General features: G+C 37.5%; 1 protein-coding gene across 10 annotated transcripts in view; it reads right to left on the bottom strand.

Annotated features, from left to right (window-relative positions):
• ESRRG (estrogen related receptor gamma) overlaps positions 1-27,904 on the bottom strand; it is a 590,395-nt gene that overhangs the window by 202,837 nt on the left and 359,654 nt on the right. Inside the window, exon 1 of one of the 10 annotated variants that reach the window (XM_036931712.2) lies at positions 14,224-14,468. The exons of 8 other annotated variants lie outside the window; for them this stretch is intronic. In XM_036931712.2, the coding sequence (XP_036787607.1) occupies positions 14,224-14,279 (56 nt within the window). In that variant the 5' untranslated portion in view covers positions 14,280-14,468. Of the gene's footprint in view, positions 1-14,223; positions 14,469-27,904 lie in introns of those variants that run through there. One more of the 10 variants, XM_036931720.2, reaches the window with a different exon arrangement.

Genomic DNA, 27,904 nt, shown 5'->3' with positions numbered 1-27,904 from the left:
GCAAAGTCTCAGTGAAAAAAAATTGCCAAGTAAAAAGTAAAAGCAGAAGTATAAGCAAAGGGTGAAGGAAGAAGAAGGGGATTGCAATTTAAGCCCTGGCTGTAAAAGATAATAAAGGTTATATATGTTATAAGATGCTACTAAAAGTGAATGATAATTACAATTCGATTTTTAACATTTCAGAACTGTTTTAGCCAAGTGTATAATCATATACATTCTCAAATGGGTCCATCTTATGTAAATGTTTACATCTGAACATATTTTTGGTGTATCAGAAATCAGTGTAATGACATTACATACACATGCAAACATTAAAAAAAAACCCTTCCATTTGCTCCGCATGTGTTGAAAGAAGGGTCAGTTAATGTATGTGTCTGTGTGTGCAGAAATATATACACCCAATACAATTTCTCTAACTGATTAAATTGCCACTTCCTCATTTCAGACCCCTTCCTGAATGTGACCAAGTCTTGAAGTTTCACAGTACAAGTTAGTCCAAATCTAATTCAGAAAACATAGATTTCCACATTTTAAACTAATATATAGTGTATACCAGAATTAACATAACTTCCAAGAGAAACACACTTTTAAATGCCACCTTTCTCTGTCCTAAACAAAATATTGACCATGTGACTCAAATGCCATAAATCAATGTAAAGCCCAATTTGTTAAACTCATGCAAGTCCCCGACACTATACATTTTTTGGTTCTGGCTTTCTTATTCACATGCAGGTAGCGCTGACTGAAAAGAAAAAGAATTTGGGGAGAGGGGGTATAATCTCTAATGAAATTATTTATGTTACTTCTTTGTGATTTACCTACACAGGTGAAAATATAAATTAGGTCACACAATTAAACAAACAAACAAAAATCTTAGAATAAGCCAACCAACAATATTTTTCAGGGATGGGGAATACAGCACACTGAATGACTACCAACTTTAATTGGTCAGTAAGGGCAGTATCTTTGTGATGTTAACCTGTAGTTCGGGTTTAAGACCTACCCAAACTGCTTTTGGTCTGCTTTGTTTTCCCATCCGAACGTCTGAGAAGATGTTCTACGTCAGTTTTGAGTTTATAGTTAAAAAGAGGGAGAGAAGGATGCTTTCTCGGCACCTAAACAGAGCCATTTGCATAGTCCACTGAACACTGTTTAGTAAACAAGTAGTGTACAGGACCAGAGTGGCTTCTATCTTCCAGGCCTGCTGTCCTTTTAAAAGCTACGCAGGGGTTCTGTTTTTAGTACACACTTTGGTTCAGTGTTAATCCTGTTTTATGTTGTTCACACCTGCTGCTGACTAGCAGCCTGCTGATGGGCTGGGGCTCATGCCGCTCAGAGAAATCCCACTCACTGAGAAGCTGGACAAAAGCTACTGTACAGACCTGGGAACAAAGCCTGATCAGGGTCCAGGGTACAGGAGAAGCAGACCCCACAAAATCTTTCCTCTCATTTGCAAATAGGGCTCAAAGATCCCAAGTTTGCCACCACCCATAAAGGGCACCTAATTGCTCATTTTTGAAAGAAAGACTGAACCCCACTGGCTTACTGATATATTCCTCAGATTTTATGTGTTTTGGTAACATTAATGCTAACAGAGTAAAAACAGAAACAAAGACATAAACTGTCATTCTAAATCAGGTGTGCATACCAGCCGCTCTTTGTGTTCCTAACAGAATCTGTACCTGAAACAAATGAAATTATCCATTTAAAATACCCTGTAGCTAGCTAACCTCTCACAGAATTTTACATTCAAAATGAACAGAGATACAAAATACATGTTCTGCCATCAGTAGCCACAGTGTGACCAGGACAGTGACTTGTATGCTAAGCCCTCTCTCCCTCTGCACCCCCGCCTGGCACTGCATGTGCCTAATAGCAAACATCAAAAGGAATGACTTCTTTTTTGATCTTAGTACCAGCGATAAATCAAATTCAGTGCCACAGACAGGGGGGGAAATGCACTACGAAGGGAAACCTCCAAGACTGACAGTGGGACAAGTTGGAGGCACTCATTCAATCAAGTTCCAGTAAACGATGCCCACCCCCCTTCTCTCTGAAACAAGATGTAAGCTGTCGCCTGCTTACCCAGAGTGAGCAAAACCTACCCAGCCCTGATGTGACCCTAAGTCAAAATGCAAAGTGTGCTGACATTTCCAGCAGTGCTACTGGATCCCCTCCCACCTAAGTATTGACAGAGCCACTTCCCTTCCCATCTTGGAGCTAGTTTCTGCCCAGAGATGGGCACGGAAAGCTCCCACTGGCCGGCACAGCATGGGTCCAAAAGAAGCTGCCCATCTGGGGGATCCACCGAGGGCTCTGGGATCATTTTATTACATCTCCCAAAGCACCTTGTCTACCTGCAATAGCCAATAAAACCTCATGGGCTCCACAGTGAACCTGGGGAGTTCCACATTAGTCTAACCCACAATGTTGCACAGATATAATCAGCTCAGTTTTAATACTCCTCTGAGGAGAAGCAGAGAAAGCACATTAAGGTGCTGTTAACGAATGAATGCAAGGGTGAAATATTTGAGGTGCTGGCATCTTTCTCCCTGTTTGCTTTCCAACTATTTACCCTTAGCATTGCGCTTATCTGCAAAGGGTCAGAATTTGAGCTACTCCCTTGTTTATGCTCTGCTCTTCTTCAGCAGATTCAGCAGATGGAGAATTTATGCAGATTCTCAGAAGCAACTTAGCTACAACAGGTGAGAAGCCAAATAAATGCACGCTTTTTTCAATGTGTATTATACTACATGCTTGGGAACTCTAACGGTGTTCAAGAGAAAAGAAGTTGTTAAAAAAAATGATACTATAATATTCTTGCCTTAATTGTAGATAGAATTCATATATCTCCCATAACCCAATACAGCCCATCACAAAACGAAAAAAAACAGTTGTCACCTTCAATTTGTTTATGGAATATGAACAGTATAGGGATAAATTCAATTATTATGTTGAATCGCATGAAACTGCTGTTATTTGACCATTGTTTGACATACAAAAATGAGTTTCAGGTGGCTTGACCTAATACATTTAGAACCCAATCATCTCACTTTTATGTAAAACAAGCCTGAAGTTTTCTCAGGGAATTTCATAATTCCAAGCCTGACTTGCCTACCAATTCCCCTTTAGGAAGCCACTCCTTGTTTTGTTTTGTGTATTCTTTACTTTCAAAATGAGAGAATTCACCTCAGGATAGTTCAAGACTTGAACCTACTAAGATATGGGGTTCACAGGCCCTTAGCAGTCAAAATCTCACTGAAAAGTATGTTTTGTATGTAAAATCGTTCATGTATTCAATGGAGTATTTACTGTCACACTCACCTTTGGGACAAGCACCTTGGCCACCCCAGATAATGTAAGAGTAAACGCTTCATTCCAAGTGCCAACAGTGTGTTATAATGGAATATGAAAATCTTATCCTTGAGGTTCTTCATGAAAGGACTCGAAACATGGATTTCCCCCCACCCCCTGCAACTCCGTAAGTTTGCTCGGGACAGAGGACTTCAGCGTCATCAGCAGTAGCCAAGGCTTTCAGATGCAACGACATTTGGTGTTTTGCATGTAGTATCAGCAATGTGATGGATATCCTCAGATAAGAAGGAAACAGAACAGCTGTGTGCTTGATCAAGGTGCTCGACCTGCAGCTGCCTTCCAGCCCTGCTGCAAAGCATGCCCGCTTCTGAAGAAAGTGAAAGACCCCCTTATTTTGATTATAGTGCTTTCCTCGGGCAGGAATTTTTATTTCAGTTTGAATCTTAAACCATTACATTTCCAGTGATGCATTTTTATGTTTACAATTGACATCTTCATAAAAGAATGAAACCTTTGAGCAACAGCTCCAAAAGCATGAAGGTTGCCTGCAGTAAGTGCTTAAATTATTTTACACCTAAATGGAGCCCAGTAGTTTTTAGTTAAAATTTAATAAACCTTAAACTGATGACCTTTCTTCCACAGAAAGGCCCAGAGTTGCAAAAACGAACTTTCCAATGAAATATATTTTAAGGAACTAGTGCTGAACAAAGGGCTATTTAAAGCTGAACGCTTTGTCAATTTATCAGCTTGTGAACATTCTGTTCTTGAATTCCCCACTGCTGCTAAATGTATAGAACGGTGGTGCCTGGCTTAATCGAATATTATTGATTCGAGTGTGTCACAGTGATCTCATTGAGAGTAATCAATAGTAATCCAAAATCAATCAATCTGCCCTTGCACTATCATTTATCAAATCTGAATACACCAAATTATTTGTAGGCATCAAATTACAAAGAAGAGAAAATGGTAGAGCTGGGAAAGTTAATGGTTTAGATTGCAGAGTAAAACCAATATCTCTTTTTTGAAGGGGAGATGCTTTAAAATGGCCCATTACTTGGCAAATACATTCATCTTCTCATTAAAGTATCCTAAATTTATAATTAATCTCCTTCCATTCCTGAGAGAAAAAATAAGACTTCTGGTATAGGAGTTTGTTGGTTCAGCACAAGCCCTAACTTATTTAACATGGGCGCACTAGCGTTTTACAAGTTTGATAAGCTAAGTTGCAAATGCCTGTCACCCATCTGCTGGAAAACAAGGAGACTCAGTTGACATAGGACATAACTGCATCTCCTAACATCAGAAATGATGTTGAATAGAATTGGAGTAGAAAAAGGAATACTTAATTTCTCCAGAGAATGTACTGCATAGATGCACCTGCTTATCAAAGAAGATGCTGTTGATGCTGAAGGTCCCTTTATCAACGTATTCACCTGTAATTTAGTCAAGGTAATAAATCCTTCCATTCATTACAGCACACTCAAAAAGCACCCCTACTGTTTAACTTGAATGAAGAAAGGCGCCGAGTGTCTAAAACATTTACTTTTGCTAATGTAAAAGTGCTGGCATTTTACTTCATTCCCGATAAGCCGGTGCCAGGAGAAGTGATTATTCTTTTCTTATTCAAAGCCTATCAGCATTTCGAAAAGCTCTCTCCATCTTATCAGGTGTATGAACAGCACAGTTACTGAAAACAGTTTGTACTGCTCCTCTCTCTTTCTGCCAAGCTATCTGATAAACCCCCAACTAACTAACTGTATTTACACACAATCAAACATAAGTTGTATCTTCCACGCACTGTAGCCAGATTCCAGTTTGCCATTGGTTTTTCTGCTGTGACATTAACTTCACAAAAATGTCAGCAGCGAGTACCCCAAACTGACAACAATCAAGAAAACACAATAAAAGCACTCAACTAGAATGTACAACAAACAGAAACAAAAGAAAAACAAATATGAAAAGTTGAAGGCAGTTTCTTTGGAATTCAGTGGGAGGGGGCTGGGGAGGCATAAAATGAACTGTGTATGCAAACAGGGATGAATGCCACGCTCTTACCTCTTACCAAAGTGAATGATCCTTGAGCAAAACAGATGAATAAAAACAGACATTTTTAAAGAAAATAATGCTGGGATTCAGGGGGCTCAGGGAAGTTTTCTTAGAACTGAGCAGGCATTTCCCTTACATTCCAGGTTATCTCCCTGTGGAGGCAGAGAGGTTCCAACATGTAAGCAAAGTAAGACAATAGACCGCATCACCGAACTTACCCCATAAACCGAAATCAAAATAGAAAGCAAGCCTGTCACATATGGTGACCACATTCTCAGGATAGATTTTCCAGTCATTAAAACCCTCATAAATGCTCTAGACATTAAAGTTTTGTTCACTACAAGGAAATAAAAAAAAAAAAACTGTGGAGTATTTAACCTCTTCGTATTCTCATTCTTCAGACTTAACCAACAGATCAGTTCCATATAAAGGTATGAATGAAGAACCACAGCCAAGCTAACCTATTAGAAAATGCTTAAGCCAGTTCCTGGTTCATACGAATTGAGAGACATACCTAATCATGGATGGGTAGCTTTTGGAGCATGAAAGACACTAGGGGCATTTCCAGAACATAAGGGAAATCTGAAATTTACTTGAACAACTGAATAACAAATTCCTGACCCTAGGGAAGAATCTCTCCTTGGGCTTCTGTGCATAAACTGTCCATTTGCTCCTCACCTCCTTTTGCTGCGTGGCTATGAGGGAGCAGAAAACAGCGGCCACATGCTCCCACCTGAGCCCAATACCTGATCCTGTCTACATGGAAGAGCACAGTGAGCCTTTTTCTTCAATGGGTAGAGCAATAAGATGAATTAGCCAAATGTGTAGTTCAGTACAATTCAGCTGATGGTTGCTTTTCCATCTGTGACACTATGATCCTATGACTGAAGAGGCAGATCTCATTTAAGTCTATGGATAAAAGGCATGCTTCTGTCTTTTCACAGGACCCAGCACCAACTGTATACAGTCATGTTCTCATTGGAAAAAGACATGATTCTAATCTACCCTATGTATCTTTCCCTTCCTTTGGTCATGAACAGTTGGTTTTGGGTATAACATTCCTCCTCAAAATATCTGATCGGTTTTAATAGATTCATGGCTACAAAGAAAGCATTGCCAGAGTATTCTTTTATTTATGGAAAAATGGATACAATTTAACATGTCCATCTTGTATTTTTGGAGAAGTTTAAGTGCTATGAGAATTTGAAGGTAAGGGGGACCAAGAGCAGTCTATTGAAGAACCTCATGTTTGAATTTCTTCTCTGAAAAAAGTACCTCAGCCTTTGTAATTGTTCATATTACCCATTATTTTTGCTAACTCTGGATAGAACTTTAGACATCCTTTTCAAAGCAAAATAAAATCTCAAAAATATAAAAAAATGTAACTGTATTAACTACCTTGAAAAGTGTACCTTTTAAAACATTTTAACTCACAGTGTGAGTATTAAAAGGAAGGTACATATATTTATTTAATGAATCCTTTGTCTGAATTCTTAAAAGTTATTAGAAATTAGTAAAATCTTCCTTAAGTAGATCAAAAAAGAATTATCACATACAAAGATATCAATCTGGTCCTGGAGGAGAAAAAAAGAATTTAGTATGCTCTGTCTTTTCTGTGCATAAGTTCTTCACTTATTTTTAAATTTCACTTTTTGCATATTGAATATGTGATACAAAAAGAAAGCACAAGGGTTTGTTTCTTTCTCAGAAAATATATGCAAAGTACAACAAACGAGAGATGTCCCTTGTTAAAAGTGGATCGCCCATCTTCTTCCTGATTTACCACTAGTTAAAGTCTTTATTTGCTTCACATAGAAAAGGAATGAGGTTCACCACTTCAGAGACTTTTTAAAATATTAAAACCTACTGTTACTTGCAAGATAGCAGAAAGATTTGAACAAGTTTGTTATACTTTTTGTGTGTGTAAAACTCATTAGTATCCATGTGATCTGTATTCTCAGAGAGTTCTAAAGAGAAGTAAGCAAGCCAGTTGGTTTTCACTACACTTCTAGTAGCCACCAATCTCTGATATAATACAAGAATTTATTGGTAGCTTCCCTTTTATTTAGTACCATCTTAACCAATTGTTTGCGGAGAAGGTGTATGATAGAGCAAAGTTGAATTGACACATCTGTGATATGCCTGACAGCCCTCAGTATGCCCAATATTAATTTGTTTTCTTTGGCTAGGTAAATGCTGTCAAAGCATATCACACATAATGTGTACTTCCAATCAAAATCATGAAAAGTGCATATGAAATTTTGTTTCACTCAAAGCAGTATGAGATGGCACAGAAGAATGTATCTGGCAAAAACTGCCTTTTATAATTAGAATATAATTTTTTTAAATAATTAAAATATAAATTTACTTTTAAGGTGTTTTCCTTTACCATGCAATCTGATCGTAGGTAGGTTCTCCATGAGTCTAACACTTTAAGTATTTAATAGATTTTAAATGCCCAAAGCCGGTGTTTTCCTTTGCAATATTGCGTGAAAGAATTCCATATAGCCAGCCATAGGTTGCATCTCTAATGGCTAGTGTTGCATGTTATATATCTATATTCAAATGCACAATAAATCTATGCCAGTGTATCAAAATGGTCTTTAATTGACCAGTGAGAAATCAGTTTATTTAAAACTGTAGCTTTTCTTGCATGCTTTGCCTTAATGAGCTATCTTCCAAATACACATGTATTTCCATATATCAAAATGGCATAACATTTGAAGAAATCAAGTATAAAAAGCATCATTCAAACATTTAAATAGTTTTTTAAATTACAACAGGGTTGTATGTGTGTACATGTATACAGAAAACACAGAATCTCTCTATCTTCTCAATTTGATGGTTTTGTATAAATGATTAGAAAATACATTTGGAAAACACTGAGAAGTAAAAGCCAAATCAGAAAGAAAAAAACATCTGGAGCTTCTGTAAAAAAAAAGTGGAAAGATGTGTTTGCTAAAACTCTGAATGGGAATTATTTTTAGTAGCTGAGGTTTCCTAGACCTTAGAAAGTATAAGCCTAAAATGAACTTGAAACAAGCATGAGATGCCAGGTAAATCCTTCAAAAGGCAGAAAGCAGTCACTTATCACCTTCAGATAATAAAGGGGCTAAGTTTTATCTGATGGACTTGCATAAAGAAACAGCAGGGGTTTTTCTAAACATAGAAACATTAAATTTGTTAAAATGTTACACAAAGGTAGGAAATGAATCTAGGAATTTAAACAAGAATATGAATTAGAACAAGAAGTACAATAGAAAGAACATGTGGATAAAGTGTTTTCTCTCAATACTATTTCAGATTTACTAAGCAAAATCACAGACCTTTAAACTTAAATTCTTAGACTCAAATTCAAAAATTCTGAAACCTATGATGCACATTGTAGAAATATAATAGTAATTCTCTTTATTTCCTTTTAGCTAAAAAAAACCCAATGACTTATTTAGGTAGTGCTGATAAATGAAATTCACATTTTGCATTTATTTGAAAAGCTATCATGTTTACATTCAGCTATATTTGTCAGACCTAATGGTATAAGAAAAATAATGTAGCGAAGAGCTAATTCAAAATGGTGTCTTGGATATGGGCCCAAACTATAAAATTATGCATTTAATATTAGTAGCTTATTTCCTATTTTACCTATTATTTATGATTACTAGATATTGAATGTAGGGAATATAATAATTAAACATTTATAAAATAAGAAACAAATTTACTTACTAGAGTACCTGTTACCTATCTTTTATATAGTACCTAAGCCAATTTAGTTTAAAATCAGACCTGGTAAATACCTGAAATACTAATTCCAGTTTAACACCATGCCTCACAAATTTAAGTGGCAACTAACTGATTAGAAAAATACTTAGATCCACTTTATTATATAAATGTACATGAACAATCTTAGCAACATACCCATATTCCACATATATACCTCATATCATATAGAGATGTATTTCACATGCATACTACACATGCACACGAATACATACGTGTGTGTGTTCAACACACTGTTTGGATTTTAAAGTACTTTTTGTGTATTTTTTTACTTATAATGGTATAGATCATGTATATCCATATACACATAGCTATGAAAATAATAAACAACAACTAAACATACAAAATGCAATAAGAATGCCAAGCTGCACTCTCAAATATACACATAAGTATGATTAGAAAAAGAGAGCCTAAATATTTCACTGTCAGACAACGTAGAGAACTGCAATTCATTTCTATCTCATGTGCTTTAGGACAATGACAATTTAATACAAGGCCAGTGGATGTAAAAGAGATAAAAACTGAACAAACTGTGCCAGTATAATCAAAGATTTTCTCCAGAGAGCTGGCTGGGGCCAGAGCTCATATGCACTTATAACAGATCAACATTGTATTGTTTCTCTCTTCCATGAGTTTGCTATGAAGCAAATTCAGAGCAAGGCTTATCTGCTGCGATAACTGCAAAGTTCTACTGAGATGCCTCAAATGCTCTTTGCTTATTTCTCAATGTTGGATAGGTGATTTGAAAAAGTTTATTTGCTATCAATTGGTTTAACAGAAATAACTGCTATTCATTACTACTTGTATGATTAAGTATCAATCATAAGTACCAATTTTAATTTACTTCATGACATAAATATAAGCAAAACCTTCAGCACTGAGCAGCACTTTAGAAGTAAAACAGAAAAATATTTTGTTTAGTCACTAGGCTAAAATAAATGTTGAGGAATTTTTCTCAACTGATACAGACTTGATAGTGGGCATTATGCCTATGTTCCATAAGAGAGACCTCTTCTTTGTCTGTAGTTCTTGCAAGAGTGACGTATTGTGAAAGTATTGTTAAATAGACTCATAGAGAACTTACCTGCCCTCTTTGATGAATAGCACCATGTATCTAAAATTAATTGCAAAAGTATGGCCTGGCTAATGAGATGGTCCTTATCTTTTCTGAGCACAGGAAGCACAAGTATTTTTCTCTGCTGTCTCAATATTTTACAAAAATGCCTACAGTGTTATTAACTAAGTAAAAATCTGATTACAAGACCTCAAATATACAAATTATCATAAATTCTAAAAGCTGGGAAATCTGGAGTTAAAACTGATGTCTTGCAATATTTTCTTTGTAAACCTTAATTTCTTTTCTTTTTTAACTTGAAAAGAACAACAAAAAATATTTTCTTTGGCTTCTATTAACATTTTGAAAAACTGAATTACAATACCATTCTTTATAAGACGGCCAATGTATATTACAGGTCAGTCTAAATCAAAGAAATATATCAAAGACTGTCAATTTAGAATGAAAAACATAAAGAACAATGATACCTTCTTGGGGCAAAACACTGGAAAAATGATCATCCATGCAAGAGAATTAATGGATATCCACAAGGGCTTTGCTAATAACATGGGTTAATTACCGCTGCAACACACTAGGCTCAGTAAATAAAGCAGCAGTGCTACAAACACATTAAGATGAGAAACCATCACTGTAAGAACCAGCCAACACTATCACACTTGCCTCTTCCCAGGAAAAGGAAAGCTCTTTTCCAGCCCTTTCTGTAAAAGGAGGATTTCTAAACTTACCACCAAATGTGTATAGGGTAATACATAAATATACTGACACAAAGGGCCGGTGAAACAGGGGGTGTCCATCATTTACTCACCACTCCCATTCAACATCTATTCCATTAACTCAAGAGGAACACTTTTTTTTGCTTTTACTCCCAGGAGAAAATGCGTATGTTACATAATATACACTGTCTGGCTATTTTGACTATATACATTTTGAGATAGGTACAGTGGTTATTTAGATTTTATAAAAAATAGAATTAATTTGTTCACTTTAGTGATGTGATGGGCAGAGTTATAAGACTCTCCACTCTCACAGCTCAAGAACACTCACCTCTAAGTGCGGCTGGTTGTCACTTCCAGCAATTTACAAAGAAATCATCTGAAAACCCCACCTACACCACCTACCTTTAAGGGAGCAGGTGTTTTCAACAGATTTACAGAGAAGGAACAGGAAGAAAAAAGTAGTATGAGGTCCAAGTCTGGGGTTTAAGTATTCCTTCTTAGAAAAATAAACTTAAGGTGTCTGTTCATAGTTCTGAAATAATATCATATCTAAAGTGACAAGCAAGCTCTTGTCTTTTTTTTTTTAAATATATGCCCTGCTTTAGATTTTTGTTGCTTCTACAATTTCTCTTTCCTGCCTTTTTTTATCCTACATATTTTGACATTACAGTATTACTTTTGGATAGTTGTAGTTCAGTTTTGTCTAGCTTTTAATAAAGACAGACGAGGCAATGAAAAAAAAAATTTTTTTTAACCCCGAAACAGGAAAGAGTGGACCATACAAAATAAAACTTAGTAAGCTCCAAACAGGAGATCTTAAAACACATATCTGTTCAGTTTTCAGTGTCTGAATTTCAAACGATCGGTCTAAAATTTACTAAACTGTTCCTTCCTCATCTTGCCTGTTTTGGAGTGTTTCAATTGCCTTTCCTTCTTCCAACAGCTGTGACAACTGTTAAAACAGTCAGTAAAATTAAGTCCGCTCTATAATCCTGTAGTCAATGTTACATTTTAATCAGAGGTTGAAAGGGATTCATGTGATGAGCACACTCATTTAGAATGATTAGACCGAGACATATGTCAAAATGAGCAGATATATTATTTTCATCTATTTAGGCTATCAGTTCTTACTGCTATTAAATGTGAAACAAGCTTTCAAGTATTATGTTCTTTAATGTGCTGGCACATTTCCTAAAATAAAAAAAAATACACAGTTTATAGGTTAGCATTTTAGGCTTGCCTAACAGTGGTCCATGAATTGTCTGAATCTTTTAAACAGCCTCCGAAGCAGAAACAGTCAAATATCTTCCTCTGAAACTGCATAACTCTGGTTTCATTTCTGTGTATACACACACATGATGGGGTTTAACCCAGTACAATTACTATGAATATTAATAGCATGTATAAATTCTGTGGTTTATTAATTGAGACAGAGAGGCAGATGCGTTGCTTAGCATTAGATCTTTTTGTCTGTCCAGTGAACCACGTAACCATCACAACTGCATCCAGACAATAAATCTGTATTTTTTAAAGATGACTTTTAATTGAGCCAAAGAGTAAGCTAGTTTGAATCTTGCGCCAAAGCCAAAAGGACATGTGCCCTGATTTCATTTAAATTCATCTGCTTTAAGAGGTTTATCCAAACTAATTATTCAAATTAGCTATAAGAAGTTAAATGCAAGGGAACTACTTTAAAAAGAAGCCTCTGGAGGATTTTTAAAGTTTGTCTTGTTTATTTATTTACAAGAGAAAGTTCAGAATCTGGGTGAGCTTGGATAATGTGTTGTTCCTCACACGAAGGCATTTTAGACCCTCCAATTCCACAGCCCCAGGTGCACTAACCTTCAAACTACACTCGAGTGGGCAGTCCTACCTTTGTTTATTTTTCATTTTTATTTTCAAACAGTTTAAGATTGTTTCTTCCGTGGAGTGTTTCAAACGGATGCAAGCGCAGCCTTCCAATCCTTCAGTACCTCCTAAGTCCATCTCTTGGCTAATATCCCTTGTGTGAGTGTGTATGTAAGTGTGTACGTGTGTGTGAGCGTGCATTCATATATATACACACACACTCACACTCATACAAACACTAGCAGTCTCTGAGACTGCAAGCCACTTTTCCTCTCTTAATTACACAGCAATGCAATATGCAGTCACTAAGGACAGCTAGTGGACATCTACCTATAATGCACTACCTCATCTGCTGGAGTTTTACATTTTCTTCACAATCTATAGAGAGAAATGTTTGCTAAGAGCACTCTTTTTCAGAATGATAACAGTTGGTATTACTGTAATGTGAAAGCAAAGCAATATAACTGACTCAACAGAAAGATGGACCAGTGACAGCTCCCGTGATGTACTAATATTTTATCTTAACAGTGGGTCGAAATTAAGTTTATGACCTACTCATTTACACAAGAATGCCTAATTTACTTCTACCTTCTCTCTCATTTCTCTCCTACCACTAATGATCCAAATATATATATCCATGTGCATAAAGATATTCGTAAATACAAATTAAAGCTGCATGTAAGAACAAAAGTACTTTTCTTATTTTCTTATTTTCTGGACACGATACGTGAAACAAATCCATACTCTCAACCTTGTCTATTCAAGGGAAAATTTTAAAAGTCACTAGTGTGTCTTCTTCCGTTTTTTTCTCCCCTTAAATATTTATAATGTGTGAAAATCTCATGTTACTTAATGGACTGATTTGTCAGTTAAGTGCTGACTTAACGCTAACCATGCAAATAACATTATTCTAGCCCTGTGCAATTCAGGGCTAGTTTTTAAATTGTTCTCTGAAGGAGAATTAGTAAATGTGCAATCTTGCCTCTAACTCTGAACCGTAAGAAATGACAGGGAGCCGAAAATATCTGTCAAACTGCAAATACATAAGAGGCACTCAATAGTATAAATCATTTTGAATATTGTATTTTAAAACATCTTTCCTTGGGAAAATGGGTCCTAGTAAAAGATGCATTTTAACAGTTCACTAAGCATTTGTGCCAAGTGCCTATTCTTAGCACCTGAATAAGAAGTGACTGTCACACAGCTGTTTTACTGACAGTCGTTGAGCTTTGCCTCAAAGGTAACATTGTAGTCAGAGAACAATTCTCGACTTACTGAATTAGGAGATCACCCTCAACACAAAAGGCACAAGACAGACACAAACAAGCACTCGTGCTCACAAAATACCCAGGGCATTACCTGAATCAGTGTGCAGAGATACATGCTGTCCACCCCCACACACGCTCCCCAACGACGAGTTTAAAAAGGAAAGAAAAAGGTACCTACTCTTCCTCGTAGTGCAGGGTAAAAGACTCAGGAAGGCAAAGTTCTACCGAATCCATGTGCGACCGGCAACCATTATTTGTGCACCCCAGCTATAAATCAAAGTTTCCTTGACAGAGCACAGCGCAATTAACACAAATGTTCTCCTAGTGACAAGCCTATAGGCGCAGCCAGTTGGGACCAAAGCTCTCACACTCTCCTAATCAAGGACTTAAAGCCCCGATTGGAGCTCATTAATATGAAGTAGGGCTTTACATATGCAGTCCCACCGGCCCAGCCGCGCAGCCGATTGGGGGGCTGCTGCCCAATCAGGAGGGAGGCGACGGGAGGCTGCACGCAGCGAGCGGAGCCAGGCAGGTAGGAAGGGTGCAGAGAACCGGCGGGGGCTGGAAACCGGGAGTGGAGAGAAAAGGGTTAGGACCGGAGAGATCGAAGCGCTCGCAGTAGAGACTGTGGGGTTTTATTTTTTCTTTCTTTCTTTCTTTTCTTTCTTACTTTTTCCCCCCCCCACGGGAAGCTACAAAAGAAATATAACTAACTTAACTCTGTAAGCACTGGAGGGATCTCTCTGGTTTCTAATCTAAGATCTATTTTGCCTTGAAAAGAAGAAACTCACGCAGATTCAGTTAATGTGGCAAAGGATTCTGCGGAAGGTAGAGAATTAAGTTTGTCCTGCCGCGGTCTGTGTGTGTTATTCCCCTGGGGGCTGCTGCTTCTTTAGTGCTGTACTTGCTCATGTATTCGTAATCGTGTCTTTTCCTGCTTTCCTGACATATACTGGGCGTTTGCAAAAGCGAAACAGGCTCCTAAATTGTCCTAGCGCGTGAACTGGGTTTGTCATCTCTGAGGTGGAATGCAGTTTTACACAACTACTACAGAAGAGGATAATAGTGCTGCAATACAATTTGGGGAGGATGCCTATGTAAATTATATGTGTAAACATTTATTTGGGTACTGCTGTCTCACCACCTATAGATAAACAATGCATAGCTTTTCAAAGCAAAGGTAAACAACTGCAGGACAGATTGGCTTCTCCAGTTACAGGGGTGGGAGACTTGATGGCTGGAAGGTAAATAGTACATACATTACATCCATGGCAGTACATTGTGACAAAATAAAGACTGCATTTTTTGTAAAGAGAGAATTACTGAACAGGGCACTAAAAGTGTTCTGAATATTGTACTTACCTCAATATAAGCTTCCAAACTAGGAGGCATATACAAATATATATAGTTTTACTTCAAATATCAGTTTTCAAATAAAACACAGGGTACATATTTGTTTCTATACATAACACACTATGAATGCTTTAAAACATTTTTGTAAATCACAGAGTCTGGTTATAAGAACCAGTTTCAAAAAGATAATTTACAAAACTAAGAATATTCCATCAAACAGTTTTTCTTTTATTTAAAAGAGGATATTTTTCCTACAACAGTGTATAGGATGTTTTTAGCCTCTATATAACAAAGAGTTTTCTTAGGTCCTATTTTAAACTACAGGTTTTGTTTTGTTATGTTTTTTAATTCTAGCAAATGTATTGGAATAGATTCCACCTATTTATGGCAAAAAGATAACTGCTACCTTGTGGAGAGTAGAAGACCCACAATTTTGATCAAATTCAGCCCCATTGCTTATTAACCTTTTGCATCTCAGTTTTATGTGATATAAATAGTATAATGTTTGAGATCAAAATAAATTAGTTTTGATATTCAGTGTGTGTTCAATTCACTAAATCAGAAGTCAGCTCTCTCTGTTAACCCTCTCAAATGTTCTAGGTCTTTAAAAAAACAATACACTAAAATAGAACAGCCACATTAAAATTCTGAATGTAATAATGACAGACATGATTTGGTCTCCCCATAGAAGAAACCAATTTCCCTGCCATGTATTAGCCATATCTAAGATAGGGGTCTGATTCCTTTTGATTTGTGGTCTAAATGCATACAAGTTTCTAGATGAGAACTCACATAGCAAAAACTGTGCCTGAGAATACTGTATAAAAGCAGGTAGTAAAAGCTTAATTACCAGTAGCATTATGCTGTCTATATTGTTAAATGTGAACTCTGCAATTAAGATGTAAATTTGGTTGTGAGCAGTGAATTAAAAGAGCTTTGAGATGTAGAAGAAAATTCAAGCCTTCTGCAGACACCCGGAAAAAAGAAAAAAAAAGATTTGTCTATTCAATCTAAAATGAGATGTGTAATCATTTTATACTTAACAAAATAAAAATACAAAGGTATTTGAAAAAGAAACATGATTTTTCTAAAATATAATAAAAGAAATATGGGAGCTAATACTGCATTGGAAAGACAGAAAATCTTTGGTTGAAGGATTACTATCTTGATTTCTGAATAAACTAAAATTCTCAGAGTGATTAGTAGATCCAATTGCACACATTTTTAAAAGATATACCAAAAATAGAATTTCCTTCTTCCTTTGTCCAGAGACTTTTTAAAATAATAAAAATTATTTAATATACTCAACACATCTTAACTCAACACATTCAGATTTTGCACCTGTGCAGAATCCTGTACTGTATTTAGTTTCTTTGGATTATCATGCTGTGACAGAATCTATTACTCCTTTGAAATGGCTTTTTAAAGAAAAGATTTGTAATGAAGTATATAACAATAGACCTTAAGTTACCATGTTTCATAGAGTTATCTTTTATTTCCCAGAATTTTCTTATTTCCCTTTGGGTACTTATTTGTCACATTATGAACCATTTGATTTTGTTGGTATATATTTTTAAACACATCTAGACTCATATTCATGTGTTAAGTCCTTTTCTCTATGCTTACAGAGATACATGTGCAAACATACAGGGTATAGTCCCCACTGGTCTTTCACTAACCATATTTCTTCTATGCAAGGTACAGGGGCCACCGAGTTAGCCGCTTCCTGAATGGCCAGAAGTGTACTAGGTTTGTACAGCTGTTATATTTTCGCCTTGGGATCAATGTCACCTTTACAAGTCAAGCATCTAAGATCATACCTACTGTCTGGAACCCAGTTTTGCCAATTGAAAATTGAAAATACCGTCTACTGCGCTAAACTTGCATGACAGCTTCGAGAATATTTTCTAGGCACACAGCTTAGTCATCTCAAGAATCCTCCCCGGTCACTGAGTTTTCTCATCTGGAAGGAGGCAACAGTGGATAATCACAGGAAATAAACACACCATGGGCAATACTGAGCATAAACTATTAAGAATCTCAACTACTAAAAGGTATGGGGCAAAAAGCAGAACAAATAGATAAACAGCCTAGAATAAACACATATTGATCATCAGTCTGTACACTTCACAGTCATACCACAAGGAGTCTAGCAGGAGGATAAATGGAACCCAACAAAAGGGACTCTTAAAACTATTTCACAATGAATATTAATAAATTAGTATCAGTTTATTGCGCAGCGCATTAGACCCTGGGTCCATGCATATTTTCAATCTCTTCTTCCTTAAACAATACAGTCACAATTTCCAAATCACTTTATTCTCAGGCCCTAGCTAATGTCCAGACACCCACCAGAAAATATACTTCATTTCCATTTGAAGAAAAACAGCAAAAAACCCCCCACAAAACTCAAGTGGAAATAAAAGGTAGATTCCTGTTGTCTGTACCAGGAATTTTACTGTATTTTAGTCAGGATCATTTCCTAAAACATCTCCTAACACCAAATTTTTTTCTTGCGAAAAGGTCATGAGAAATGTTTAGTCTTGCCATTATTGCGTAGTAATCGCTATTTTTAATTCCCCCTTGCCTTTTCAGAAATAAAGAGAACTTTGCATTAAAATGCTTATAGTTGTCCCACCATTTTTTAAGCAAATTTTGGTTTTATGCTGCACATTTGTCATTTGTTAAATATTCCAAACTAAACAAGGCGTAACACATTTAGATGTTCAAATCACGCTGTCATCTACTTTTACGGATCTTTCCTCAAGATGACAGAACCTTTGAAAAGCTGTTTAACTTTCTGAACCAGCTCCGCTGCTGTCTTTAATGCACTGGGGTAGCAGTCGAATGTATCATACTACAAAAAAACAAACCAAAAACTATTACAAACGACCATCTCTGACTCTAAAAGAAAACCCACAATGGACTTCCCTGGGAAAAGAACCTTGATGGGCATCAGGAGACTCAGGCACCAGGCTCCCTTCTGCCCCCCCTCAGGAGCCATGGGGCTTGGGAAGGTCACCTCACTTACCCGTCCCTAGCTTCCTCATTTGTGCATTGGGATTTATTTTATGCTGTAAATCTGCTTAAGATCACAGCTTTCCCACTGGGAACATGAAGACCTCTTTCGAAGTCAGTAGGACTACTTTCTATTACCACCAAACCTCTAGCAAACTATCATACGCCAATTCCTGTTGCCTTTCATTTCTAGGGCACAGGCTTTGATATTTAAATTATTGTCTCCATTGGCAAGAAGCAATCATTTCTATTGCAAGTGATCGCTTCCTCAGAAGCACTGATAAAAGTCTTTCCTTTTGACAAACTTCTTGTCCTGTAATCCATCCCATTTCCAAATTACTGACTCCAGGTTAAAAAAAAAAAAAAAAAGCCCATTCTCTGGGGAGCAATTACTTCACCTCCATAACACACCAAACTATTTTCCCAGTGTATTTGTGAAAGTAGGGGGGGTGGATATCAAAGATAGAGAAACTAATAGAGGCAATCTGGTTTCTGTTTAATTAATTCAGGATTATTTCACTTTCATTTTGTCAAGCTAATAATATACATGGTAAAATGTCAGTAAAAATCAAAATGAACTACAGTCGTTCAAATGGAAAACTAACTTTAGTTATGTTGTTTTTCTGACATGCCTACCCAGGTAAAATACTGAATGTGTTTTAAAGCATCCTACAAGCTTTCTATAATCTGTATGGCATGTATTTACAGAGCAATAGTTAACATTTTGAGATTATACATTAACAAGTGACTTGCAGTTATATTCTTTCCTGAGTGTTAAGCGCCACGAGCTAAATGCAGAAAACATTCAAGGTCAATGTCCCGTTTTAGATCTTTTCAGGCAGATGTAATATTATGATAATCAAGCTTAAAATATTCCTATAGAAAGAGTAAATTAGCCTTTTCACTTGAAAGATGATTATGATAAACAATAAGCCTAAGAGAGGACAAAATCCCTATTTTTAAAAGCCATAAATTGTTGACTCAATCATGTGTATGATAGTGTTGTCCAAAATAAAGGGTAGCTTAACTCTAAGAAGAAGGCGGGGGAGTAGTAGGGACAGAGAAAGAGGCACGAGTGGACCAAATGTGACAGATTTCAGAATAAGTAATATTTGCTTGATACCAGTAAAGTGATGAAATTATCCGTCTTAATCACCCCATTCAACATATACTAGACTTGAAGATAAACATATACACATCTATGAAACATCAGAAAAGCATGAAGTATTTTTTCCTGCAGTATATGAGTGTTCAATGCCATTTGAAAGTTCTCTTTTCCTATTGCTTCCTTCAACCTTTTTGTCCAAATTTTCAAAGGACCAGTTTAAACAACAAAAAAAATTAGATACTTAGCATCTGGTGTCCATATAAACAGGCTTTAAGAGGTTATTACACTTTTTTTTGGTGCTAGAACTCTCTGACACACATCTAAGTGTCCTTTTTATACATGAACACATTTGATAAAAATCTGCACCCCCCCCGACAGGGCAAATCATTAGTGGTGTGTGCTTCTGTCGCGCCTACTGGAAGTCAGGGGACTGTAGAAGGTAGTACATCTCAGGGACGCTGGCCTGTTTAGGAGTCACGCCTGGGGCTCAGCTTCCAATTATAAGGGAGCAGTCTTTGGACTAGTCATGTCACACATCAGCCTCAGTTTTCCTTCTCTTCCATTAAATGGGAATAACAATAATAGCAATCTTATAAAGTTGTTATAGGGATTGAGTTAAATAATTTAGCTCAGTGTCTGGCCCTGGTTGTAGGGATCCCAGACCCAGTGAGCCAAGAACATTCTAGCTTGTGCCTATTGTCCCAGCCTAATAATTACAGTAATCCCTCCTTATACTCTCAAGAGTCCTTTTTCTGGGCAGTAAACTTTACTGTCATCCTACACATAGTGAGCCTCCCATAAATGTAGGCCCTATTATTCTAAAATCTCACTATGTGAAAGAAGAGGTATAAGAGAATGGCCCTGTCAACTCAGGCCAGCTTCATGTTTGACTAGGAGTTCGAGGTCTTTAACACAGAAAAGAAAATGCAGTACAAATACCATTAACTTTTACCAGAAGATGACATGCACTGCTCTCTAGAATACTGCCACATATATATCGGTTTAATGTACTAAGAGGGGAAAAACAAACGACGTCCTTCTGGAAGCCACCACCATGTTTTGTGAATGAGCCCGGGAAGGACAGACGGGAGAGTTAACTGATTCTGCTGACTCCGCGGAGCGTGCACTTGGACACCGCTTACCAGCAAGGAGTGGGGAGAGAAATGCTCATACTCCTTTCGCTCGCCCTTCAAGGCACTTCTTCCATATCCCTGCATCCTAGCAGTTTAGTCAATATGCGTCTGATTCTATTACTACCCCAAGCACAGCACATTCACTCCAGAGCTCCTTGGATCAGATACCCCCCAAAACTCAATTTCTTCGCAAGGCTTTACTCTTATTACACTGAATAGCCACTCATCTATGGCAGAACAGAAAACCTGGGGACAGGGGAATTACAGACAGAGAGAGACCACAGGGACTGAGTCTAGTGTGGCTACCTGACAGGTAGGGAAAATCAGGCTCAGAATGGTTGAGAGCCTTCACTCAGTTATGCACCCCGGCAGTAGAAAAGTTCCTATTAGAAAAGATAACATTTCTACCCTCTCCAGTGCTTACTTGGTAAGAAGCTGCTAATGTTAACCTCACAACTGTTGAGGATAGAAGAGTGCCCAGAACTCCAGCTGGGACCTGAGCTCTCTGAGGATAAAGCTCCCAAGGAGCCAATGGGCATCTGATGCCAAGAGATAAACGCCCAAGTGCATAACCAAATTACCCCCTATTTTCTTCAAAAGCTTAAAAAGATAAAAAGCATCACATATTTAAAAAGAAGTGGGGATATTAGTAGAGATAAATTCTGTCTCTTCTCCCCAGCTAATTAGTTGCCCTTTCGTATTTTGATTATCCTACCTTTTAGGAAAATCCGGTGTTTATAAAAGAGGTACTCCTTTTCGCCAACCCTAACCCCTGCCCAGCTATAACCTGGAGCCATACAGATCTGACAGTGTCTCCAAGGCCGGCAATGGAACTCGGTAAATACACCTGTCATTGTCACAGGAACAGAATGAATATGTCTTGGATGAATGAATGAAGTACTGACCAGTGTTATTACTCAGTTTAGTATTATTCAGTTTAACGGAAGCTGCCAAATTTAAAGATTATTATTCAGTTGGGTTATTAGAGTAATACAGGGAAATTTTAAAAGATAAGGTGATTCGAAGAAAATAAAAAAAGAAAAGTAAGTGGACAAGAAGGAGGTTACTAGAAAACGGCCAAAGAGAATAAAGAATGAGAAGAGGAGGCTTGCCATCCTAAGGTACTCTAGGGTTTCCCCACCAGTCTGCTGAGCTTTAAGAGGGGGCAATGTGGAAAAGTCATTCTCTTTCTCCTGTTTTTCTGTTTTCCAAATATTCATATGATTAAGTATTAGATAATGAAAATAAATACTTTTTTATTAAAACAAAAGCAAGCAAGCAAACAAAGCTGCCACATCAGAACCGAAAACTATGACCCTCGCCAGTAACATGGAAACATTTTCCCATCTAACCTGATAGCAATGCTTTTAAAAATTACAAGATCCCAGATAAATGGTGAAAACAAGCACATTTGTATAAAAGCATGCAAAACTGGCTCTTATATGCAACCTAACAATTTCTAAGTTAAGGATTCTAGGGCTTTCTTGGCTCGGTGTTTACAAAGATCCCATGAAGAATGGCTACCTATCTTCTCTTACTCTGAAGCATTATTCTAGAGCAGCACTGAACACTGAACACTTTCAGAAAGGAGGTAGATTTTCTTCTTATGGGAGGAGGGAATTAATTAATCAGCGAAAAAAAACAACGGTCTTGTCTTTAGGCTCTCTCCACCTTACCTCCCTTTATGCCTGTAATTCTTTAACCAGATTCTCTATTTGGTGGTTTCATTCCAAGAGCAAGACACCCATGAGAACACACTGCCTCAGGGAGAGACAAAATTTTTTTCTAGAAAACCAACATTCTGGAGGCAAAAGAGAATGACACAAAGAATTCCTTTCCCATTTCCCTGGTAGATTAAAAGACCAGGAATGGTGATGGGGGAGGGGAACATGAGGACACAGATACTCACACCGAAACCCTGTGGGCTCTTATCTCACCCTTAGTTTGTCAGTAAGGGCACAGCTATTTGTATCATGAGCTTTATCCAATCAAACCTGGTGTGACAGCAAATAACATAATTAAAGACCCCACAGTTTTCTAGAGTCCAGTTACCACTTGAATTAGAAAACTAAATAAAGACAATTTTCATTAGTGAGCAGAGAAAAGCAAGAGATTAATCCACCCTTCGATAAATTGGAAATCTAAACAGAAGTAAAATTTAACAAAGGAAGGAGATTTTTCAAACTTCATATTTTTAAAATATAACCATTCAGAATAGCCGAGCAGTTGAGAAAAATTGTAAAGTACAGTTTACAAATAATTACAGTTGATAAGTAGACTCAAGTTTTGCTATCACTTAACATGAACAAAGCAGTTTCTCACATGTAACTTTTGTTCCTCCCAACTCTGTGGGGCAGGTAGAACTGTATTATTATAATTCCCATGTTAGAGATGACAAAACTGAGGTCCAAAGAGTTCATCTGATTGCCTGAAGACATTTGGTTGTTATGTTCCAAAGTTATATTGAGTTTCTTTTTTAAATTCTACCTCTCTTGCACTCCTAATCTCAAGACATTTCCCATAAATCTTGTTAGAGCCTCTTGAAAAGACACATAAGAAGTGCAGAAAAGCATTCACCTGTGCACGTTTTTGCTCACCAACAGTTATGTTTTCGGAAACTGGAATCAAACTGCTCCTACCAATTCTTTCTTTCTTACTGAGGAAACACTGCTTTTTGAATGCCTGATCTACACCAGGCCCCATGTAAGTTTCCTAGGATAAACACATACATTACTAGACAGGATTAAAATACACAAAGGAGAGCTGAGGCCTGCATTTCCCTGATTTCCCTGAAAAAGTTTGGGAAGAGCTCCCCATTGAGTAGTTCCTCTTCTTCTAGTGTCACAGTAATGCCACCAGAGTCCAATTCTAAAATATCTACACCAAGGAACAAAAAGACCTAAATAAAGAGGAGCAAAACCATTCTTCATTAAAACAAGCAACACTTCTAAAAAATTTAAAAATCAACATATTTGCCTAGAATTTTTCCAGATTTCCTCATTACCAACAAAGGAACTATGACCAACTCGCATAATTTAAGAGCTTTATAAACATCTTCAGAATTATTTGATGTTGTCTTTCTGATGGTTCCAGAATGACTGCATTACAGGCTGCCAGGTGCTCTTCAGCCTGGGTTTACTATTGCTAAGAGCTTGGAAGGAAATGGGTCACATTTTGTTTTTCCTGTTTGCAAAGATGATTAAATGAGACAATATTAGCTTTAATGGGCTCTTTCTGTGGTTAGAGCTTTCCAGTTGGGCTTCACCATTGGTCTCATTTCCATCGACTGAGCAATTAGTCCTATTCAATTATTCAATCCCAGTCAATATTTTGAGATGCACAGAATGTAAATGTAAACATTTTGCTTATTTCCACCAGACTTAATTCATGTGCTCTTATTGGGGGAGAAAATTACATATTTATACATAAACTATGTCGTTTTGCAAAGAAAGTCTTCGTTTCCTTGTAATTCTGGCTCTCATTTCATCAACTACAGTGTTTAGTAATATAATCCACAGAACAGACAGAACACCCTTCCCATCCCTCCAGCCTTGCTGAAAGTCTCCTCCTCTGTAAGCCATCTCCAGAGGTCTCCAGGCTGAATCAATGACTCATTCCTTTCTGTCCCATAATGATTTGCACTAACTACTCCAACTGGTTTATATCAAGGTACTCTGTCTTTGTACTTTCCCTTTAGTGTGCTTTTCGATGGCCTTTTATCATTGGTGCCATGCTAACACTGTAATCTGGATAACTTAGAATCTCAATAAATATTTGCCCAAGAAATTGCTGATTTGGGCAAAAATTCTCAGTCAGGCTGCTTGATCTTTTTGTAAATGAGTTCCAGTGTTTCTCTGAAGAAATCCTGTCAGTATTTTAATGGGGCTAGGATAGATACTCTTTCAAAATTAACTACTTCCTAATTGAAACAGTAGTTTGAGTTATGAGAAGAACAGTGATCTGACTGTTGCATTCCATCCCCCCTCCAAGTAGAGAAGAAGAAAATGTTGGAGACATTTTTCAGTTACCATTTTTTTCTTAAGATGAGGTTGCCCACTGCCTGCTGTACATGAGGGAACCTCTAGAAAAATTGTTTACTAGTTTTGAATCCTAAAATCATATTCATAAATACATCTACATCCTTAAAGGACAGAGGCTGGTCTCAGTGAACTGAATGATTTCCTTAGGAGCTGGATTTTCTGGGTCATTATGCCCGCCTCTTCTTGAGAAAGAGGAGGAAAATTCCCAAGTGGCAGTTCCTAGCCTATTAATGAGTAACCTTTCTAGACTGTATAATTCATCCAAAATCTGATGCTTCTCAAGAATTAAAGAGTATTTTGAAGTCAATATTTATCCCCTGAAGTTGAAGTCAAGCTGCAATTTAAGCTAAGAGTCAAAAGAGAAATCTCTGAAATCTTGCCTTGCCCCGAGAAGGGATCTGTGGTAGGAAGCACACTCGATGGGCAGCGGCTCCTCCCGGTCACCTGTGTGACCTTGGGCTCGGCGTCCATGAAGGCTGGGATTGGACTAGTGCAGTGGTTCTCAAAGTGTGGATCCCAGACTAGCAGAGTCTACATGAACTGGAAAGCTGGTTATAAATGCAAATTCTCAGGCCCCACCTCAGACCTACTGACTCCAAAGCTTCGGGACTTTGGAGCCAGCAAACCCTCTAGGTGATTTTGATATAAGCCAAAGTGTGAGAACTGTTCTTGTTCTAAAATTCTACAGTGTCATTACGGAAAACACACAGAGCTTCTCTTATAACTGATAACTCAATGCACTTTGTACTCGCTTACCGACCCCCGAGGTTTTTGAAACCCCATGTTTCAATGCATTGGATCTTATGAATCAAGTCATTTAACAACAAAGGCAAAAATAAATAAATAACGGCTGCCGACGACCATGGTGAATTCACAGATAGGAAAGTGACTCTGGAACTCCAAATCCGGCTCTTTTTTTAGTGATTGTATGTTCACTTGTTTCACTCAGCTCTTCCTGTCTCCAGATCTGATGCAGAAAACCTTGAAACTATGAGAGACAGATATGGGGACTAAACATGCTGCAGAACATGACTCACTCCTTGTTTCCAGTCTGGCTTGTCATTCTTTAGCTGGTGGGCTGACGGGCTGGTGGACTAAGTTTTATGTCTCAGTTGCTTCAATTTTAAATTGGTAATGGCTCTAACTTCATATTGTTGTTAAGAGGAATCAATGGAATGGTCTACATATCAGTGTTTTCAACTTCTGAAAAATTCTGATCTCCAGGCCACATATCAGCCAATTCATTTATCATCTCTGGCATCAGGAGTTTTTCAGTCTCCTCAGGTGGATTCTTAGGCTGCCAAAGTGGAGATTTGAAAACCACTGTTAAATTGCTTAGCACAGAACTGGAATCAGTATTTTACCATTACTGAACCATATAAAGGAAGTGTAAATACAGGCAAAAACTTGGCCATTGGATAACCTAGTTTCAATCCTGGCTTTTCTGCTTGTCAGCCTGTGTGATCCTGGACAAGTACCTGAATTATTTTGTCTTGGTGTTATCATCTGTTAAGAACAACAATTAACAAGAGGGGAGAGAGGATAAAAAATTATTTGTCCTGCTTCCTTCGTAACATTGTTGTAAAAACAAATGAGAGCCTGTAAACCTTAGCTTATTGTGAACTGTGCAAATGTGAGGAAAGTGTATTCTTACACATAACCCATGAAAACTATTTCTAAACTGCAGAGATGTCAGAGGCCCTTGTTACATATCATGTCACCAAATGCAGGCAACGTCAGGACCTTTGCTAGTCCTGCTGATGAGGCATCACTTATTTTGTTGAGGCCATGCTAATATCCCACAGCCCAACAGGCATCATAGGATGAGATTAACTGGTTCCATATTGGAAACACCTGGGAATTTTGGGAAACTACAGAAGCCTGGATCTCACCCAAACTCGCTGAGTCAGAACTCTAGAGGTATTTTTGGGAAAAGTGCCACTGGTGATTCCAAAATTCAGCCAATGGTGAAAAAGAGAGGGGGAAAAAGAGGTGAAGTAAAGTGCTGGGGAACTGGTTTAAGGTAAGTTGAAAAGCATTTGTGGACTTCAGTATTTGTGTGATGTTAATGCTGAAGAGTAAAATTTTCATGAATACCTCAGTTCATGAAATTTAACTAAAATAACTGCAGTATTGCCAAGCATCTAGGAGAAAAAGTGGACCACAAAGTGTTCATCACTGAGATGCTGAGTATAATTGAAAATTACTTTCTAACTGTGCTTCGGAATGAAAGATGTGAAATGGTTAAACCAAATAGTAGTGTGGTATCATAACCAATACAATTTAGTTGCTTTTCACTTCTTTCTTATATTCTCATGCATTGTTTGAATGGTTTTACAATGAATGTGGATTACGTTTCTAACAGATAATAAGAGTCCAATAAGATAATTTAGTGTGGAGGGGAAAGTACTAAACGGAGATACCAGATGTGAGACTTGAGAGGGGTAAAAACTAGCTCTCTTATAACTAAAAAATTCTAGAACTTCCAAGCCCCTGACAGATTCCTGAAGACACACACACATATTTCATTTCTCTCTGCTTTTCTCTGTTCCTTCTGCTTAGCAAAATCCTACTTATCCTAAATACTTACTTCACCCTGGGGGGGTCACGGGAGACTGCTTGTATGACAGAGACCCCGGCATCCTTCTATCATCTCCACTAACCAAATGCTACTGACGTTTTCCTCCGATTTGTCTGATTCTCCCATGACTATAAGCTTCTTGAGAATAAAACCGCATCCCACTCATCTTTATAAGTAATCCCAGCTCTTCGGACAAGTTCACAAAAGGTGATCTCCAAAGACTCATTAAACTGAACTAAAAAGCTGTCCGGCTTGTGGGAAATAGGCAGGAATTCCCAAGAATAGGAAAAGAGGCAAGAATCCGATGTCATACAGTTAGAGCTTTTCTTTAAATAACGCTTAGCAAAGGAGATTCCTATACATCAGCTGTATTCAGTGATCTTCCTGACTTTTTACTTGAGGTTAAGTGACAGAGCTGCTAAGGACCCTTGTCCAATGGGTTAAAATGCTAGGTGCTTTGAAATGATAATGTTTGGGATTCTCTAGGGACATATAAAGTCTATACCAGCAGTTCTCAAAGTGAGGCATCCTATTACCCAGAAACTGGTCTTGTTAATGTTCAGGCTCCACCTGGAGAAACCCTGGGGGTGGGGCCGAGCAATCGGTATTTTGTCAAATCATCTGGA

Source organism: Manis pentadactyla, chromosome 19, assembly GCF_030020395.1.
Source record: "Manis pentadactyla isolate mManPen7 chromosome 19, mManPen7.hap1, whole genome shotgun sequence".
Lineage (NCBI taxonomy): Eukaryota > Metazoa > Chordata > Mammalia > Pholidota > Manidae > Manis > Manis pentadactyla.
The sequence above is the reverse complement of the archived record's forward strand: the minus strand, read 5'-3'. Positions and strand labels throughout refer to the sequence as shown.